This window comes from Myotis brandtii, unplaced genomic scaffold (genome assembly GCF_000412655.1).
Source record: "Myotis brandtii unplaced genomic scaffold, ASM41265v1 scaffold561, whole genome shotgun sequence".
In the NCBI taxonomy this organism is placed as follows: domain Eukaryota; kingdom Metazoa; phylum Chordata; class Mammalia; order Chiroptera; family Vespertilionidae; genus Myotis; species Myotis brandtii.
In genome coordinates this window covers 1,690,742-1,709,461 of record NW_005370085.1, presented here as the reverse complement: position 1 = coordinate 1,709,461, position 18,720 = coordinate 1,690,742, and the positions used below count along the sequence as shown (strand labels likewise).

At 48.7% G+C, this 18,720-nt stretch overlaps 2 protein-coding genes across 2 annotated transcripts in view; both read left to right on the top strand.

Moving 5' to 3' along the window:
* The first annotated feature begins 32 nt into the window (after nucleotides 1-32).
* On the top strand, nucleotides 33-4,368 carry NGRN (neugrin, neurite outgrowth associated). Its single transcript, XM_014549613.1, has 2 exons — nucleotides 33-61; nucleotides 3,300-4,368. The coding sequence occupies exons 1-2, from the start codon at nucleotides 45-47 to the stop codon at nucleotides 3,892-3,894; spliced, it is 612 nt and encodes a 203-aa protein (XP_014405099.1). The 5' UTR covers nucleotides 33-44; the 3' UTR covers nucleotides 3,895-4,368.
* Nucleotides 4,369-6,433: 2,065 nt separating this feature from the next.
* VPS33B (vacuolar protein sorting 33 homolog B (yeast)) overlaps nucleotides 6,434-18,720 on the top strand; it is a 23,321-nt gene continuing 11,034 nt past the window's right edge. The window contains exons 1-8 of the mRNA XM_014549594.1: nucleotides 6,434-6,838; nucleotides 12,043-12,123; nucleotides 13,141-13,202; nucleotides 15,237-15,286; nucleotides 15,846-15,913; nucleotides 16,529-16,574; nucleotides 17,743-17,837; nucleotides 18,355-18,459. Coding sequence (XP_014405080.1) covers nucleotides 6,743-6,838; nucleotides 12,043-12,123; nucleotides 13,141-13,202; nucleotides 15,237-15,286; nucleotides 15,846-15,913; nucleotides 16,529-16,574; nucleotides 17,743-17,837; nucleotides 18,355-18,459 — 603 coding nt within the window. The 5' untranslated portion in view covers nucleotides 6,434-6,742. The remainder of the gene's footprint in view (nucleotides 6,839-12,042; nucleotides 12,124-13,140; nucleotides 13,203-15,236; nucleotides 15,287-15,845; nucleotides 15,914-16,528; nucleotides 16,575-17,742; nucleotides 17,838-18,354; nucleotides 18,460-18,720) is intronic.

Sequence of the window (18,720 nt, the reverse complement as noted above, 5' to 3'; positions counted from 1 at the left end):
GAGAGAAACATGATCAGCTGCCTCCTGCACGCCCCCCACTGGGGATGTGCCCGCAACCAAGGTACATGCCCTTGACCGGAATCGAACCTGGGACCCTTCAGTCCGCAGGCCGACGCTCTAACCACTGAGCCAAACCGGTTAGGGCTATTTTTTATTACTTAAATTTTCTTGAAGACTATATAACAAGCTTCCATAATCCCGTCATCTTGATTTAATAGCTTTTAACATTGTGACACAGTTGGTTTATTTTGCTGAAATCTTTCGTATAGGCGTTTGCAGACATCACGACATTTAAACCCCAAATAGGAAATCAGGACGTTCCTCACCTAAGATCCAGGGATGAGAGCTTCCATGGTTGTGCGCATTTTTCTGAGGAGAGAACCCTTAATTTAGAATTATTTTCTCTCTTTTTTTAGAAAATCTTTAGAGAGATCCTTTCTTAAATTTTAAAGTTTTTTTGTTTTGTTTTGAATAGATGACGTGGTTTGAAATTAGGACAGAATAATGTGGTTTACATATTGAGAAGTATTAACCCCAGCCAGGCTCCTGTGGGTGGTGTTTTGAATAGTTTTTTGGGGGCCTTTTGCCAGGTCTCCTTGTGCAGATATAGTGATTATGAATATAGGTGTTTGTTTTCACCTTAATCAGACAGTAGAAGACTATAAATACATACTACCTGTACTTTTTTTCATTTAATGTCTTTTCGCTTCAGAAGAGTTTTATGGAAGTCATAGTTAGTCGTAGTTTATTAACCAGTCTTTTATGATGGGTCCTGGGTTGTTGCCAATCACTTTTGCCATCACAGATGGTGCTCTAGTGCCTAACTGTACATCCATTATAATACCGTAATAGAGGCCCGGTGCACAAAATTCATGCACTGGGGGATGGGGTTGTAGTCCCTCAGCCTGGCTCGCACAGCGTGGGAGCCCCGCGATCCATTACCCCAAAGAGGTAGGCCCGAGCCAGGGTCCCACCTCTGCAGCAGGTGCGCCGGGCCGTGGGAGCCCGGGTGGAAGCCATGTGGAGCGGCCACCGAGGCCCCCCGTTGTGCACGCAACCATCTAGTGACGTTGTGAGGGCCTCATGCGTGAGGGCGTGACAACTACTTAGCCTTTTATTAGTATGGATATCTACCAGGCGTAGTTGTTTATACATTCCCAAAAGTAGGGGTGCTAGGTCCAAGGGCAGATAGATTTTGCATTTTGATAAATATTGCTAAATAGCTCTCCGTGAGTTTACGTGCCATTTTTCATTTCCATCAGAATGACTCTGAAATTGAGACTTAAAATAAAGATCCTGGAGAGCCGATCAAGAAGACTTTGTGGCCCGATTTGGGTCAGCGGATTGAGCATCGGCCTGTGGACCAAGGGGTCCCAGGTTTGATTCCGGTCCAGGGCACGTAGCTGGGTGGCAGGCTCCTTCCCTGCTGGAGCCCTGGCCAGGGAGAGTGCAGGGGGCAACTATTCAATGTGTTTCTCTCACATTGATATTTCTGTCTTTCCCTCTCTCTTCCACTCTCTCTAAAAATCAATGGAAAAATATCCTAAGGTGAGGATTAAAAAAAAAAAAGAAGAGGAAGACTGTGGACCTGTAGTGCCTCTTTTTTAAAAAATATATATTTTATTGATTTTTTTACAGAGAGGAAGCGGGAGGGATAGAGAGTTAGAAGCATCGACGAGAGAGAAACATTGATCAGCTGCCTCTTGCACGCCCCCTACTGGGGATGTGCCCGCAACCAAGGTACATGCCCTTGACCGCAATCGAACCTGGGACCCTTCAGTCTGCAGGCCGACGCTCTGTCCACTGAGCCACACAAGTCAGGGCTGTAGTGCCTCTTGCATTGGCTTCCTCCTCTGTCTTGAACAACAGCTTCTTCAAAATTTCCTCCCTGTCAGACCTATGAATGTGGTCTATAAATGTCCTTTTACTTCAAAGAAAAAACGGGCCATTAAGTGGGTGTCCATTAAAGCTGCTTGGTCCTCCCTCTCGTTTTCCATCTCAGTCCTGCACTATTTACATCTCGGAGGAAACAGTAGCCCTTCACTTGTCTAGGACCAGTCTTATGTGTGCGCTAGGTCCTATCCCTCCCTAATTCCTCAGGAACCGACATCTGTCATTTTAAGTTCTTTATTTTGTTCCCAGTAGGCTGCCTATCTTTGTTGTTGTTGCTTTTTTTTTTTTTTTGGGTCTATGAAACCATTCTCCACAAATCTATCAGTGACTTTTTTTACATGCTAGGCATAACTGATCATCTAGTCTTTAGGCTCTCTAACATTTCTGCAGCATTTGACCTTGTAGTTTGCTGTCATAAAATTCTCTTCTCCCTTGACCCAGTTACTCCTCACTGCTGTTTCTAGGGCTGCTTTTGTTTCCTTTCTGAACACCCCTCTCTTCCTCCTGTTTCTTAAATATTGCTGTTTTGTAGAATTGTCTTCTCGGTCACTTACCTCACTCTGCCTACTTCCCTGCCTGATGGCAGCCACCCACATGGCTTAACAGCCTTTGCTGTGTAAGCCATCATTTTCCGTCCATGTTTTCCTTCTGAACTCTGTATATTCAACTGTGCACTAGATACCTCTGGATGTGACACAGGCTCCTCAAACTCAACATGTACAAAATAGAATTTGTCATTGTTCCCTGACAATTTAATTCTGCTCCTATTTCTGCTATAATCCCACCAATCACCCAAGCTAAAATCCTGAATCTGCTTCCTCCCCCAATATTTAGTCCCTTAACCCAGTTTACCACTTGCCCTTCCTGAGCATTTCTGAAGTCTCTTCCTTTTTCTGCTCTCATTGCCACCGCCTCAGTTCATACTACCTGGATTATTCTGATAGCCTTTTGCCTCTAGTCTTGCCACTGAGAAACTGCCACTGGATTGATCTTCAGAATGAAAATTTGCTCATGGCATTCCACTGATTAAAAGCCTTCCTTGGTTTGCTGTTGATTTGGGGTAAACACCAGACTCCTAAGTATGGCATGATTTTGCTCCTGCCCGTACTGTCTGACAAGTTGAGCTATTCCCCACGAACGTGATGTTCTTTGCATTTCATGTACTCGCTGTACCGTCAGTACTTTTGATCTCTTCTCTTCCCCTCTGTCAGCTTATTACTCCTTTTCATCCTTTCAGACCAGCTCTACTGTGGACTTAGAGTGGTTGGGTGTTGGTGTTAGCACACAGGAATGCAACACAGCCTATGTTTGTACCTCTTCTTCTCACGTATTTATCACTAATAATCAGTTAGCTATTCTGATAGGATACTTTTTGACAACTTGAAAACTGCTTCGTTTTCCTATAGGTATTTACATGAAGAATTTCCAGAGTCCTGGTCAGTTCCCAGATTGGCTGAAGGCTTTGCTGTTAGCACCGATGTGATCAGAAGGGTTTTAAAAAGAGTTTGTACCCCCACATTGGAGAAGAAACTGAAGCAGGATCAAAAAGTCCTTAAGAAAGCTGGGCTTGCCCCCTCGCTCCGCCAGCTTCCAGGCCCTGGGGAGACCTGGAAGCTGCTTTCTGCAGGCCACCCCGTGTCAGGAGGTGAAGCCTCATCCCAAGGCCAAGGTCACAGCACAGCTTTGAAGGTGATAGAACCGAATACTCAGAGTACAAACACTCCGAGGAGACAGAAGGGAAGGAATAAAGGAGTCCAGAGCCTGGAGAAGGAAAGCTTTGTGCCTGTTGCTGCAGCCCAAGGTCATCAGAGAGTGCTGCAGAAGTTCTCCACCAGCGATTGTGAGGGCACCAGAGGCACTGGCAGTGATGGATTGCCAAGTGCGCAGAAGCTGAAAGAGTTGAGGGCAAGAGAACTGGGTGACCAGAACTTCAGCAGCAAGGTCGTGCAGAGGGGGCGAGAGTTCTTTGACGACAATGGGAACTTCCTGTACAGAATTTGAACTGGAGCCTGGCTTGGGAGATGTCACGTAAAACACAGCTGAGCGAGTATATTTGAGCTGCCTGGATTTCTGTGTGTGGATTATCCACCTTGGAAGTGATGAGCCTGGAAATGGAGGGAGCTGCTTGGATTCCAATCTGACAAGGGACAGTGAACTTCACAGGGCAGATGTATATGCGGGCAGCGTGAATAACGGGCTAGGTATAGTCTAGCTAGCTCCTAGAGCATGGCTCCTGGTCTGACCCATGTGGGTATTCAGTACTCACCCTTCTTGCTGAGGCTTTCTATGTGTCAAAATCAGCCTGTGCCGCATGTGTTAGGAGTTCGTTGTATTTGCAATATGTGTTTGGGAGGAATTGAAAAGTTTTCCTTCTGACATCATTTACTTCTTGATTAAGGAACACTAACAGTTCTAGAGCTGCTTAGTCAATTGGTTGTATCCGTTTTGTGCAAAATAAAGTGAAATGTAGCCGTCTGTTGATTGGTGTTCTGTGGGGTGGGAGGGTTTACCTGTGAATCAAAGAGGAAGGGAAGGGGTGAGGCAAAGGGTTCGTTGTCATTAAACATGGGGAGGAAGATAAGGGCAAAGGAATCTCCAGCAGAGACTTTGAGTCTAAGCTCAAGAGCCTGGCAAACTGGACAACAGAAGGGACTTAAGTCCCTGAGCTCTGGGGGGGCATATGTGTGGTCTGTTCAGGGTAGCCTTCACCTCTGCAGCTGAGATTCAGTGCAAGGGAGGTGTGGGGGAAACTCAGTATAAAATTCTAGATGAGCTCTTGAACCTCTGAGCACAAAAGTATTTTTTGCTTAATCTTATAGAATTTTTCAAACCTACGAAAGTAGGAAGAATATTGTAATGCAATGAACTGTGTACCCATCACACAGCATTACATTTAACAAATGGCCAATCTTTTCATTATCTCATATTTGCCCCACATTCCCCCCAGACATCATATTTCATTTATAAGTACTTAAATATGTATCTCAAAGACATAAGGACTCTTAAAAATATTTTTTTATTGATTTGAGAGGTAGAGAGAGAGAGAGAGATACATCAATGATGCAAGAATCATCGATCAACTGCCTTCTGCACCATCAGCTTCCTTTTGCATGCCCCACATGGGATAGAGCCATCAACCCGGGCATATGCCCTGACTGGGAACTGAACCATGACCTGGTTCATAGGTTAATGCTCAACCACTGAGCCATGCCAGCTGGGCATAAGGACTCCTTTTTAACAAAGATACATAAGCCATTATTATAACAACACATTGCTAGCTTTACCCAGTGGCCAGATAAATTTCTATTGGACGAATATAAAAAACGTTTTACATAAATGTTAAAGGCATGCTTTAAAATTACCCATTGCATTTTGAAGTTATATGTTCTTACAAACTAATATCTTTTTGAAGTATGATACTTTGTAAAACACTGTAATATGAAACGAGAATTCTCGTGATCCGTCTACAATGTGTTAAGTTCTAGTAATTCCTTAATTGTAGCTAATATCCCGATAGCATTTTCTGATTGTTTTTTAAACAGTTTTTATGGTTTATTTCTTCCCATTAGGGTCCAAACAAGGTCCGCACTGTAACATTGCATTGTGTTGGTATGTTCCAGAAGTCTCATTCTAAAATGGTTTCCCCTTCCACTTCATTCCCCTCACCATTTGACAGGTTATCCCATAAAATGTCTGCATTATATTTCATCTGCATGATGTCTTCTAACATGTCACTACCCTCTATTTCCTATGAACTGATAGCTCGGTCTTGAGGCTTGATCAGGTCTCAGTTTTTGGCAATGGGTGATGCTCTATGCATCTCACCAGATGAGGATGTGATGTTATGGTTGATTAGTGAGTTCAGCGGCTCTATCCCTTAGGTCTCTCATAAGCTTTTTTCCCCCCTAAACAGATACAATTTCCATCACCCCTGAAAAATTCCCTAAATTCTCTTTCTAGTCAATTATCCCAAAGTCAATCACTTTTCTGAAAAATTTTCAACCTAGCTTAGTTTGGCCTGTTCTATAACCTTACATAAATGACATACTGATGTCACTCTTGTTCTGGCTTTCATTTATTCATTTGTTTTTATGAACATGCCACAGTTTACCTATTTTCCCACAAATGGCAGCAATAAGTCAAAACTCCAGTACCCAAAGGTCACAGCCAGCGGGACTTAGCATTCTTCTATTCCCTCCACCTAATTCCTCCTCCATCAGCCCGCATCTCTCCTGCAGCTCGGAAGGCTAGAGGAGTAGGTTTGATTGAAGTAAAGATCCCCAATGATCAGCGCCCTTCAGCTTTAATTGGTTTCACCCATTGTAGGAAGATAAACTCGAGTAAGTGCCCAACCCTCGCGTTGGTGCGCTGGGAGAATTGAGTGTGCCCTTCAACATTGGTTTTATAGGAACACTCCGCTCAGGCCAGAAATGAGACTGGAACGTGAACGCGTTGACTTCCGCTTTAAATGTTCCTTCCCGGACACCGTCCAACTTCCCAGCGCACAAAGCGCCGGTCGAGCGAATGGGACTTCCGGAAAGTCCCGGAAGTCGCTCCTGCCTGTCAGAAGGCGGTGTTCTCTCTGCAGCAGGGAAGCCCGGAATCCCGCTCGCCGGCGGAGTGGAGCAGGGAGGGCCGGGTCGGGACTGGGGGGCGGGCTGCAGGCCTGGGGCGAGGGTGTCCCGAGGCTGCCGCTGTCTGGCCGGGAGGTGGCCATTCATTCCTCGAGCGCAGCTGAAGAGTGAGGGCCCCTTCCGTGCCCAGCCCTGAAGGAGCCACCCTGCGCTGACCCGGGGCTGTGCCGGCCTTCTGAGAGCGGAGGGCGACCCTCTTCGGACACCCCGCGGCCATGGCTTTCCCCCACCGGCCGGACGCCCCAGAGCTGCCTGACTTCTCCATGCTCAAGAGGCTGGCCCGAGACCAGCTCATCTATCTGCTGGAGCAGGTCAGTGCCCGCCGCGCCGGGCCCTCTACTGCGCTCGCCGGACACACAGTTCTTCTGTGAATCCCCTTGAGCGTGTTCTTGGTCTTTGGTGTTGTCCTTGGAGGCCCAAAGGGAAGCGCTCGGGGCGGAAAACCAGACAGTCCATGGAAATCACTTTTCCCCATGCCGGCATGGGAGACACCCTAGTGCCAGGCATCGCTGGGGTGAAAGGTGGTTAAGACGTTTTTTTTAATGTCTTTTTTTTTCTTTTTAAAAATTTTATTGATTTTTTACAGAGAGAAAGGGAGAGGGATAGAGAGTTGGAAACATCGATCAGCTGCCTCCTGCACACCCTCTACTGGGGATGTGCCCGCAACTAAGGTACATGCCCTTGACTGGAATGGAACCTGGGACCCTTCAGTCCGCAGGCCGAGGCTCTATCCACTGAGCCAAACTGGTCAGGGCATGACATCTTTGTTATTAGGGCGCTCACACTCCAGGAGGAGCCCTATGAAACACAAACCACCCCACACGGGGTATCGTGGTGAACGAGTGACAGCAAGGGTGCCTGAAGCGATCAGAATAAGCCATCAGTTCCAGCTGGAGTGATCTAGGCGTTTCAAGGAGCTGGAATGTGAAGAATAAGCCTATTTTCCTTGGAGATGGGAGACCATGTTCCCGGCAGGTGATGGGTAGGAGCAAGATGGAGGAACCAGGGAAGGAGGAGGCATGTCCAGGGAAGAGAGTGATCAGAAGTTACACAATAGGCAAGAATTTTTCCCCATCTGTGGCATGAAGCAGTTCTTTTTTAAAAAAAAACACCTTTATTGTTGAAAGTATTACATATGCCCCCTTTGCTCCCCCACAGACCTCCTCCAGCCCACCCCTGCCCACTGCCCCAGGCACTCACCACCCCACTGTCTGTGACAATGGGTGATGCATCTATGCATACAAGGTCTTTGGTTGATTACCTCCCTCCCCTGCCTTCCCTCCGAGATTCCATCCTCTGTTCCATGCTTCCATGTCTCTGGATCCACTCCATCAGTTTATTTTGTTAATTAGATTCCACATAGGAGTGAGATCATGGGATACTTGTCTTTCTCTGACTACTGACTTATTTCATTTAGTGTGATACTCTCTGGGTCCCTCCATGCTGTCTCAGAGGGTAAGAGATCCTTCTTTTTCACTGCTGCACAGTATCCCATGGGGTAAATGTACCACAGCTTTTCTATCCATTCATCTACTGATGGCGCTTGGGCTGTTTCCAGATCTTAGCTATTGTAAATTGAGCTGCTATGAACATAGGGGTGCATACATTTTTTTCTGATTGGTGTTTCGGGTTTCTTAGGATATATTCCTAGAAGGGGGATCCCTGGGTCAAATGGCAGTTCCATACTTAATGTTTTGAGGAAACTCCATATTGTTTTCCATAGTGGTTGCACCAGTCTGCATTCCCACCAGCAGTGCACGAGGGTTCCCTTTTCTCCCCATTCTCCCAGCACTTGTCGTTTGTTGATTTGTTGATGGTAGCCATGCATGAAGCAATTCTTGAAGATGATTCTAATAGCCATGTGTGGAGGCGAGTAAATGGCCAACCAGAAAGCCCATTTGGAGACCATAGATCATACTGAGGTAATAAAGGCCCATACAAAATTAGCGACATGGGGCCCTAGCTGGTTTGCTCAGTGGATAGAGCATCAGCCTGTGGACTAAAGGGTCCCAGGTTCGATTCCAGTCAAGGGCACATGCCTGGGTTGCCCACTCCATCCCCAGTAGGAGGCGTGCAGGAGGCAGCCAATCAATGATTCTCTCTCATCATTGATGTTTCCATCTCTCTCTCCCTCTCCCTTCCTCTCTGAAATCAATAAAAAAATATTTTAAAAACACAAAAAGCAGAATTAGTGACCTGGGGAGAGGAGGGGAATGATGGAATTTTAAGTCATGGTGAGAGAAGATTCAAAGGCTTATTGATGGTTGTAAAGGCCGAGGGAGAAGCAAAGCTGAGTGTGAGATGGTAAACTTGGGTCAACAGGGAAATAATGCTGCTGCTGTCATTGTAAATATCACTGTGACATACATAGTTATTTGTTTAATGTCCATGTTCCCCGCTAGGTTGGAAGGTCATTGAGGACAGGGAACATGTCTGTTTTAACACTGTGAGTGCCTTGCTTGGAGTCAGGCACGTGGCATGGGCTTAATAAATACTTGTTGTATGAACATTGAATGGAAATGAAAAAAAAGAAAGAATTAGAGCCTGGCCAGAGTGGCTCAGTGGTTGAGTGTCGACCTATGAACCAGGAGGTCACAGGTCGATTCCCAATCCGGGCACATGACTGGGTTGCCAGCTCGATCCCCAGTGGGGGGCGTGCAGGAGGCAACCGATCCATGATTCTCCCTCATCATTGATGTTCCTATCTCTCTATCCCTTTCCCTTCTTCTCTGAAATAAAATTTAAAAAATATTTTTTAAACAAAGGAATTAGAAAGAGGAACAGGTTTGGTGGGGGGAAAGCTCATTAGTTTGGGTTTGGATAGGATGAAGGTAAGATGCTGGTGGGAAATACTGCTCGTAACGTCCAGCAGATGGAAATGTAGAGCTGCAGCCGGGAGGCAGACGGGGACTTGAGAGAAACTCGGGGGGTTTGGGGCCATATTTTATTTCTTTTTTACGTGCCCTGATTTGCACATGAAAGTTACTCTCAACAAATGTCAGGAATTGAAGAGATGCTAGTTAAAGCCACTAGCTCAGGCGAGAAGCCACATCAAAGAGCAAATGAGACCAAGGAGAGAAACTTGTAAATGCGGTGTAGGTGGGGACGAGTGGCCACAGAGACAACTCAACACGGCCCGCGTGGGTTTCAGTGCTCCAGTATCCTCTTCCAACTAGCTTCTAGTGTCTTTTTAAATATATTTTTTATTGATTTCATAGATGAAGGGAGAGGGAGAGAGACATAGAAACATCAATGATGAGAGAGAATCATGGATCAAGAAACTTGTAAATGCGGTGTAGGTGGGGACGAGTGGCCACAGAGACAACTCAACACGGCCCGCGTGGGTTTCAGTGCTCCAGTATCCTCTTCCAACTAGCTTCTAGTGTCTTTTTAAATATATTTTTTATTGATTTCATAGATGAAGGGAGAGGGAGAGAGACATAGAAACATCAATGATGAGAGAGAATCATGGATCAGCTGCCTCCTGCACATCCCCTCCTGGGGATCGAGCCCACAACCCGGGCATATGCCCTTGACCGGAATCGAATCTGGGACCTTTTAGTCCGCAGGCTGACGCTCTATCCATTGAGCCAAACCAGCTAGGGAGCTTCTTGTGTCTTAACTTTTGCTAATGGGCGTTGCTATTCAGGTGAACTTCCTTCCCCTCTCATGCTTAACTGAATCAGTTCCTGAGTCCTATGGATATCTCCTGCCACCTGACTTTTTAATAATAGTGATGATAAAAATACTGCACGTTATAGAAAATGTACAAGATAAAGGAAAGGATAAAGGAAAAAATCACATAATCTTGCCATCAGATATAAGCACTGTTAACACTGTTCATTTCTTTCAAGTATTAAAAAAATCCTATTACACATTCCATGTGTCTTTTTTAAAATATATATTTTTTTATTGATTTCAGAGAGGAAGGGAGAGGGAGACAGAAACATCAATGATGAGAGAGAATCATTGATTGGCTGCCTCCTGGGTAGCCCGGAATCTGGGCATGTGCCCTGACCAGGAACCGAACCTCGACCTCCTGGTTCATAGATCGATGCTCAACCGCTGAGCCACGCCAGCCAGGCTCCAGGTGTCTCTTGAATAACGTCTTTTGTTCACACCACCAGCCAGACGAAAGCAGGTCCTCATTCACTGCCACACGCTTGGGCTGCATGGACTGTGGCAGCAACCCCATAAGTGGGCCCCTTGCCTCCAGTTTCTCCTGTCTCCAATCCCTTTCACCCACAAGTCCCAGGTTCATCTACCTGACATTCCCAGCTGATAGGATGCGTCAGTGCACAAAAGTCACACACACACACACACACACACACACACACACACACCCGCCCCCCGCCCCGTTCCATAGAGGATCAATTCCAGACCCTCTAACAACTGTTTCAATCTTGCTTTCCACCCTTCCCCTACATCCGGACTGAAAACTACTGCCCCCTATGGACCTTATGCATCAGCCCACCTGAATTGCTGGTTTTGATCTTGCGGTTCAGCCTGTTCTCTTTCCCTGTCCTTTGCTGGATTGCCCTCTAACTGAGTCACTGCCACTACCCCCCCCCCACCCCCCCACACACACACTTGTCCAGGCCTCGTTGAGAGGAAGCTTGAAATGACTTCCCTCCCCCCTGCCACTCAGTGCGACCTTACCTTCCCTGGCCAGGTGACGGAGTGTTAGGAGTGGTGATGCCGGAATCAGATGACAGGGATCTGGGGTGGGTGAGTGGGGGATACTAGGGAGAGGACTGCCCTGGCCTAACTCTTCCGTGTTGAACACAGGCAGTTTTTGTAATTAGAAGGAAAATGCTACTTAAAAAGAGAGTTGGGCCCTGGCCGGTGTGGCTCAGTGGATAGAGCTCCGGCCTGCAGACCAAAGGGTCCCAAGTTCAGTTCCCATCAAGGGCACGTACCTCGGTTACAGGCTCCTCCTCGGCCCAGGCCCTGGTTGGGGCAAGTGCAGGAGGCAACCAATCAATGTGTTTCTCTCACATCAATATTTCTCTCTGTCTTTACCTCTCTCTTCCACTCTCTCTAAAAAAAATCAATGGAAAAATGTCCTCGGGTGAGGATTAAAAAAATGAGAGAGATTTGGCAGTTCAAGGGGTTGCGGGGTGTGGGTGGGGTTTGGTTTGGCTTGGCTTCGTCCAGCAGGAGACGGGGACCATGGGGAGGCTGAGTGGAGGAGGCGGTGGAGAAGCGGGCAGTGATCCAGGACAAGGTCACAGGCCAGCAGGAGGGCTGAGTGACAAGGAGTTAACCTTAGAAAGAAGGTGAAATATTTTTCTGCTGGTGCAGAAAATGAGAAGACGAAATAGGTGCGTATATAGAGAAATGTCAACTATTGATATGATGTCAACAGTAAATCAGGCGCCGGGGTAGGTGATGTCTGGCGTCCTTCCAGCTCCGAGACTGGGGTTCTGGTAGACATGTGGCCGCGTGAGCTGTCAGCGAGGGAGCGTGTGTGACCTAGGAGTGACCCAGGATACTACTTACTGTGTGTCTTCAGCTTCCAGGAAAAAAGGACTTGTTCATTGAGGCCGATCTCATGAGCCCTTTGGATCGAATCGCCAGCGTCTCCATCCTAAAGGTACCTGCCCTTTCCTCCAGGCAGATTCTTTCCTCATTAAGCAGTTTTTCTTTCTTTTCGTAAGGAGCCAGACACTCAGTGTTTTTAGGCTTGCAGGCCAGGTGGCCTCTGCTGGTGGACTACTTGCTCTTTCTGAGTTTGTAGAAGCAGCTGCCAATAAGACTGTTCACAGAAACAGGTGGGGCTGCATTTGGCCCGCCGGCTGAGTGCAGACCCTGCATTAAGAATTCAGGAGGTACCATAAAAGTACTGGCTGCTGCTGTTTTATTGCTATTTTATGTCAAATTAGGTTTAAGTTACGATTTTTTTTTTAATATATTTTTTATTGATTTTTTACAGAGAGGAAGGGAGAGAGACAGAGAGTTAGAAACATTGACAAGAGAGAAACATCGATCAGCTGCCTCCTGCACACCCCCCACTGGGGACGTGCCCGAAACCCAGGCACATGCCCTTGACCGGAATCGAACCCGGGACCCCTGAGTCTGCAGGCCAATGCTCTATCCACTGAGCCAAACTGGCCTCGGCATTAAAATATATTTTTATTGATTTCAGAGAGGAAGGAGAGGGAGGGAGAGATAGAAACATCAATGATGAGAGAGAATCATCGATCGGCTGCCTCCCGCAAGTCCCCCTCTGGGGATTGAGCCCACAACCCGGGCATGTGTCCTGACCAGAAATCGAACCCTGACCTCCTGGTTCATAGGTCGATGTTCAACCACCGAGCCACGCCAGCCTGGCCAGGTTTTCTTTTGATGAACAGTACAAATTATTAAAGAGTGACTACCATTGTAGGGTAAATAGAGGGTAGTTGGAATGGATGGTATTATCTATTGTTTTTGAATTGTTTTATTTTTGGTTTTTCTGTTGACAGTTTGGGGAAGGTTCAGTGAATGGTTGTCAGGGAGGCAGTTTGATCCCCAGAATTAGCTTGGCTAGGAGCCCAAGTCCCTGCTTTTGGGTCATGCTGTGGGTTTCCAAGCACTCTGTGTCCCTTGTCTTGTTGGCTTCTCTTGGCAGCAACACGAAGTAGACAAGCTGTACAAGGTGGAGAACAAGCCAGTCCTGAGCTCCAGTGAACAGTGAGTGTCTGGGGCGTCCGGGTCGCCTCCAAGCCGGGGGACGTCCCTGCACTTTTCCCTTGATGCGTCCGTGGCTGAGATCTGGCAGCGTGATGCTTCTGATACCGTTCCCCTCCCTGCTCTTGGACAGTTGCATGCGAGGTTATGCTTTAGCCCCTTGTTCCGTCTTCCTTTCTGCAGTTTCTCCCTCCCTTGTCCTCTTCCTCTCGTCTAGTCTGCCACCTCTAACCAGATTGATGAAGCTTTCAAAAATGTTTTCATTGCCTGGCTGGTGTGGCTCAGTGGTTGAGCGTCGACCTATGAACCAGGAGGTCACGGTTCGATTCCCAGTCAGGGCACATGCCTGGGTTTTGGGCTCAATCCCCAGTAGGGGGCGTGCAGGAGGCAGCTGATCAGTGATTCTCTCTCATCATTGATGTTTCTCTCTCCCACTCTCTTCCTCTCTGAAATCAATAAAAATATATTTTAAAAATATATTTTTTTTTCACCGTGCTCTTCTCAGGAACCATCAAGTCTTCTCTTACCGAGTCAAGTGCAGATTGCTCATCGTGGAAGCCGAGGGAATCCTCAGTTGGGCCTCACGCTGCCTTTGCAGCCTGGTCTCTCACGGGGCCCTCAAGCCTCTGCTGGACACATGCTTTCACATGCTTCCCAGCTACATGCACGTGGCATCCCCCTTCTGGCCACTCCATTCACTCTGCCTTGAAATTCCCTCCTGTCCTCACTGCTCCTGTAAGACATACCCAGCCCTCAGAGCCCAGTGCCACCTCCTCCATGAAGCCTTCCTCCTCTGGATCTCCAGGGTGTTTAGTATTTGTCACACACTCACTGCCTGTTGTCTGCTTTTTGTTTTTCTTTCCTTTTTCCTTTTCTCTTTTAGTTAAATCCTCACCAGAGCATATTTTTTTCATTGCTTTTTCAGAGAGAGTGGAAAGGAGGGAGGGAAGGACAGAGAAACCGAGGAGAGAGAGAGAGTAAAACATCCATGTGAGAGAGACACATCGATTGGTTGCTCCTTGCATGAGCCCTGACCGGGGCCTGGGATCGAACCGGCAACCTGGGTACATGCCCTTGACCGGGAATTGAACCTGAGAGGCTTCGGTTCCTGGGCCGACACTCTAACCAACGAGCAACACCAGCCGGGCTGTTTTTTGTTTTTAATATATTTTATTGATTTCTTACAGAGAGGAAGGGAGAGGGATAGTTAGAAACATCGATGAGAGAGAAACATCAATCAGCTGCCTCCTGCACACCTCCTACTGGGATGTGCCCGCAACCAAGGTACATGCCCTTGACCGGAATCAAACCTGGGACCCTTCAGTCCATAGGCTAATGCTCTATCCACTGAGCCAAACCGGTTAGGGCTGTTTTTCTTTTTAATACTTTTCAATCTTAAGTAATATAGAACCCCCGACCCCCGTCTTAGAGGAAAAATTCTCCTGGGTACATGGAGAATACATCCAAGTTGGAAAAACATTTTATATGCCTTCTTGTATTTTTAAAAAATATATTTTTATTGATTTCAGAGAGGCAGGGAGAAGGAGAGAGAGATAGAAACATCAATGATGAGAGAGAATCATTGACGGGCTGCCTCCTGCCCACCCCACACTGAGGATCGAGCCTGCACCCCAGGCAAGTACCCTGACCAGCAATCGAACTGTGACCTCCAGGTTCCTAGTTCGATGCTCAACCACTGAGCCATGCTGTCCAGACAACTTTCTGTATTGTTTTTAAACACGTGTTTGATACTTTATACATGTGTGCACCTTATTTCGCCTGACAGATTGTAAATTATTTGAGAACAGGAACTCCGGGTACCCCAGAGGGGCCATATGCTGAGCACAGTGTCCCTGATGTCGGGAGGGAGTCTGTGGTCAGAGCAGGCCCGGCTGTGGCGAGGCTGGGAACGGTCGGCCGGTCGAGAGGAGCAGATGGTGAAAGAGTGGGGTGTTGTTTCAGTTTCTTCAGGTGGCGCTGTCTGTCACCAACCTCATGACTTCCCTTCACTGAGTTTCTCCCCTTTCTCTCCCATAGATTGTGTTTCTTGGTCAGACCCCGCATCAAGAACATGCGATACATAGCCAGTGAGTATGGCGTGGTGCTCCGTGTCACTGAGTCCTGGGGAGGGGGGTGAGATCTAAGGGCCTCGGCCGCAGGGACCCTTTCATAAGTGAAGAGGCGTTGGGGTTGGCCATGTCACGTCAAGGACAACTGCTCCCTTGGACACAGTCAGTAGGGAGGTGGGGGCCTGTGCTGGAGGGCAGGAGCAGGTGGGAAGAGGTCAATGGGGGGAAAGGGAAACATGTAATACTTCTAACAATAAAGAATTAAAAGAAAAAAAAAGGAGCCCTAGCGGGTGTGGCTCAGTGGATAGAGCCCTGGCCTGCAGACTGAAGGGTCCCAGGTTCGAATCCGGTCAAGGGCACATGCCCAGGTTGCGGGCTCCATCCCCAGTAGGGGGCGTGCAGGAGGCAGCCGGTCAATGATTCTCTCTCATCATTGATGTTTGTTTCCCTCTCCCTTCCTCTCTGAAATCAATAAAAATATATTTAAAAAATAAATAAATAAAAGGGTAACTGCTCCCTTGCTTCTCACCTCACACGTGGCCCACGGCTTTCTGGGTCGCGTTCCCTCTGTCTGCAGATCTCGTCAATGCTGACAAGTTGGCCGGCCGAACGCGAAAATACAAAGTGATCTTCAGCCCTCAGAAGGTGAGATTGGGTCCCGATGGCAGTGGCATCGGGCAGGACAGGGTTCGGGGCGGGGAAGGGGCCAGGGGCCCACAGCTCCAGCTCCCCGAAAGCAGATGTGTGATGACGACCACCTGCTGCTGCCTCATTAGCGTAGGCCTGATTGTGTAGCAGGGGGTCTGTGGGCAAGCCGCCCCGAGTACAGACTGGGACGTGAGAGCCGGCCTCTGCATGGCCCTTCCATGACAGCTGCGGCGCCTTCTCCTTTGCAAAGCTCTTCCAGGGAGCAAAGAGTTGGGCTCCGTGATTCCAGTACGAGAGGAAGGGAGAGGGAGAGGAAGAGAAACATCAACGATGAGAGAGAATCATGGACCAGCTGCCTCCTGCACGCCCCACACTGGGGATCGAGCCCACAACCCGGGCATGTGCCCTGGACCGGGAATCGAACCGTGACCTCCTGGTTGACGCTCAACCACTGAGCCATGTCAGCTGGGCCTGGTGCCCTTTTTAGATCCAAGCGTCTGGGTTCTCTTACTGGGTCAGTCAGTGTTGTCCTGTCAGTGATCCTGGGGGAACTCCAAGGAGGGAAAGAAGAGAGGGGCGGTGTTTGCTAACCAGCTTCCTTTTCTCTTTCAGTTTTATGCCTGTGAGATGGTGCTTGAGGAAGAGGGGATCTATGGAGGTGAGAGATGAGAGCCTGGAAAGGGGCCGCATATGCAGAAGGAACAGTGTCCTCCCCCACCCCGACCCCTCCCCTTCCTGTCTCATTCCTGCTGGCCCAGCGGGAGGAGAGGTGCCTGAGCAGGGAAGCAGGGGGACGGTGGGAGAGGATGCGAGGGCTTATCGCTGCTAACCGCCAACTGCTCTGTCCTTACCTCCCAAGACTCCCACAGGGAAATAATGTGCCTTCCCTCCCTGTGTATCGCTCACTGCGTTCTCCACTCAACACCCACCTGCAGGCGGCACCCCCCTCAGGCGCCTTGCAGTGGCCAGGAGAAAGCCCGGGTCCCCGCCTCTGCCTCCTGGTCCCTTCCCGGCCCCTTGCCTGTCACGTGCGCTCCTTTCTCCTGCCTCACTGCCCTCCAGCCATGGGGACATCACAGGTGCTCTTCCTGCTGCCCAGGATATTCCCCATCCTACACTCCACACCCACCCACATCTTACTTACGGTCACACCCTAAAAGTCACTGCTTTAGGGAAGTCTGTCCTGCACCCCTGTGTGAGGTTAGACCCTGCGATGTTTGTGCTCATGGATGGCTTGGGGCACAACTGTAATTACATCTGCTTTGTGCGTGTCTCTTCCACTAGACCAGCGGTTCTCAACCTGTGGGTCGCGACCCCTTTGGCGGTTGAACGACCCTTTCACAGGGGTCGCCTAAGACCATCCTGCATATCAGATATTGACATGATGATTCATCACAGTAGCAACATTACAGTTATGAAGTAGCCACGAAAATAATTTTATGGTTGGGTCCCAACATGAGGAACTGTATTGAAAGGGCCAGAAGGTTGAGAACCACTGCACTAGCCTGTAAGGGTCTCCCCAGGACACGGGGCACATTCATTCTCTTCCCCACTGTGTAGCCCAGTGCCTGCACACGCCTGCCATTCCATTGGTATTTGCCGAGTCAGGAATGAATGTTTCCTTATAATGAAAACACACCCCTTGTCACATCGAATGACAGGCTGTCGTGTACACGTCTCCTTTTGTTACCAGACTCTGAGCTCCTCGGGGGGGGTCTCACCCCCCTGGGGAGGCACTCAGACGTCTCTAGGCAACCGGTGGGCCTTCCCCCTGAAGGTGGAGCCCCGCGCCTTCTGCAGGGAGGCTGATGTCTCTGTCCCCACAGATGTGAGCTGCGACGAATGGGCCTTCTCTTTGCTGCCTCTCGATGTGGATCTGCTGAGCATGGAGCTACCTGAATTTTTCAGGGACTACTTCCTGGTAAAGGCGGGGCCCTTGGGCTTGGCATCGACGGCTGGGGACAAACAGGGGGTCCAGTGGGCTAGCAATATTGATGCACCTTCATCCAAGTCCCGTAATTTTAAAAATTATTTATTAAATATATTTTTATTGATTTCAGAGAGGAAGGGAGAGGGAGAGAGAGAAACATCCATGATGAGAAAGATCATTGATCGACTACCTCCTGCACGCCCCCCACTGGGGATCGAGCCCCAAACACAAGCATGTGCCCTTGACTGGAATCGAACCCAGGACCCTTCCATCTGCAGGCCGATGCTCTAGCCACTGAGCCAAACTGGCTCAGGCAGTCCCGTCACTTATTATGCATGACAGTGATTGGGAGATTGAATGCCACTGATTGTGTCCTTTGGGGCCAGTCACAGGAACTCTTTCAAGCATTCCCCACGCCCTGCCTCTGTCCCCGGGCTCCAGGGGTAGCGCCATCCTGATGGGTCTGTCCGGCTGACCCCCGTCTTTGTGACCCCCATGGTCCCTGCAGGAAGGAGACCAGCGTTGGATCAACACTGTGGCCCAGGCCTTGCACCTCCTCAGCACTCTCTATGGCCCCTTTCCGAACTGCTATGGGATTGGCAGGTGCGCCAAGGTGAGCGCTGGCAGGGCCCGTTGCACCTGCTCTCCCTACCGTGGACTGTCCACTGTCCGGGGCATCAGTGACAGGAGGTATATTCTCTTCCTTGCTTTCCTTGTGGCAACATAGTCCTCAGAGATGGGAGCTGGTGTGGCTAACAGAGACGCACGAGCTAGGGCCTCTTGGGCAGCATTCCTGAATCTCTCTCTTTTTTAAGTTTTTTATTGATTAAGTTGTTACATATGTGTCCTTATCCCCACATTACCCCCCCCCACT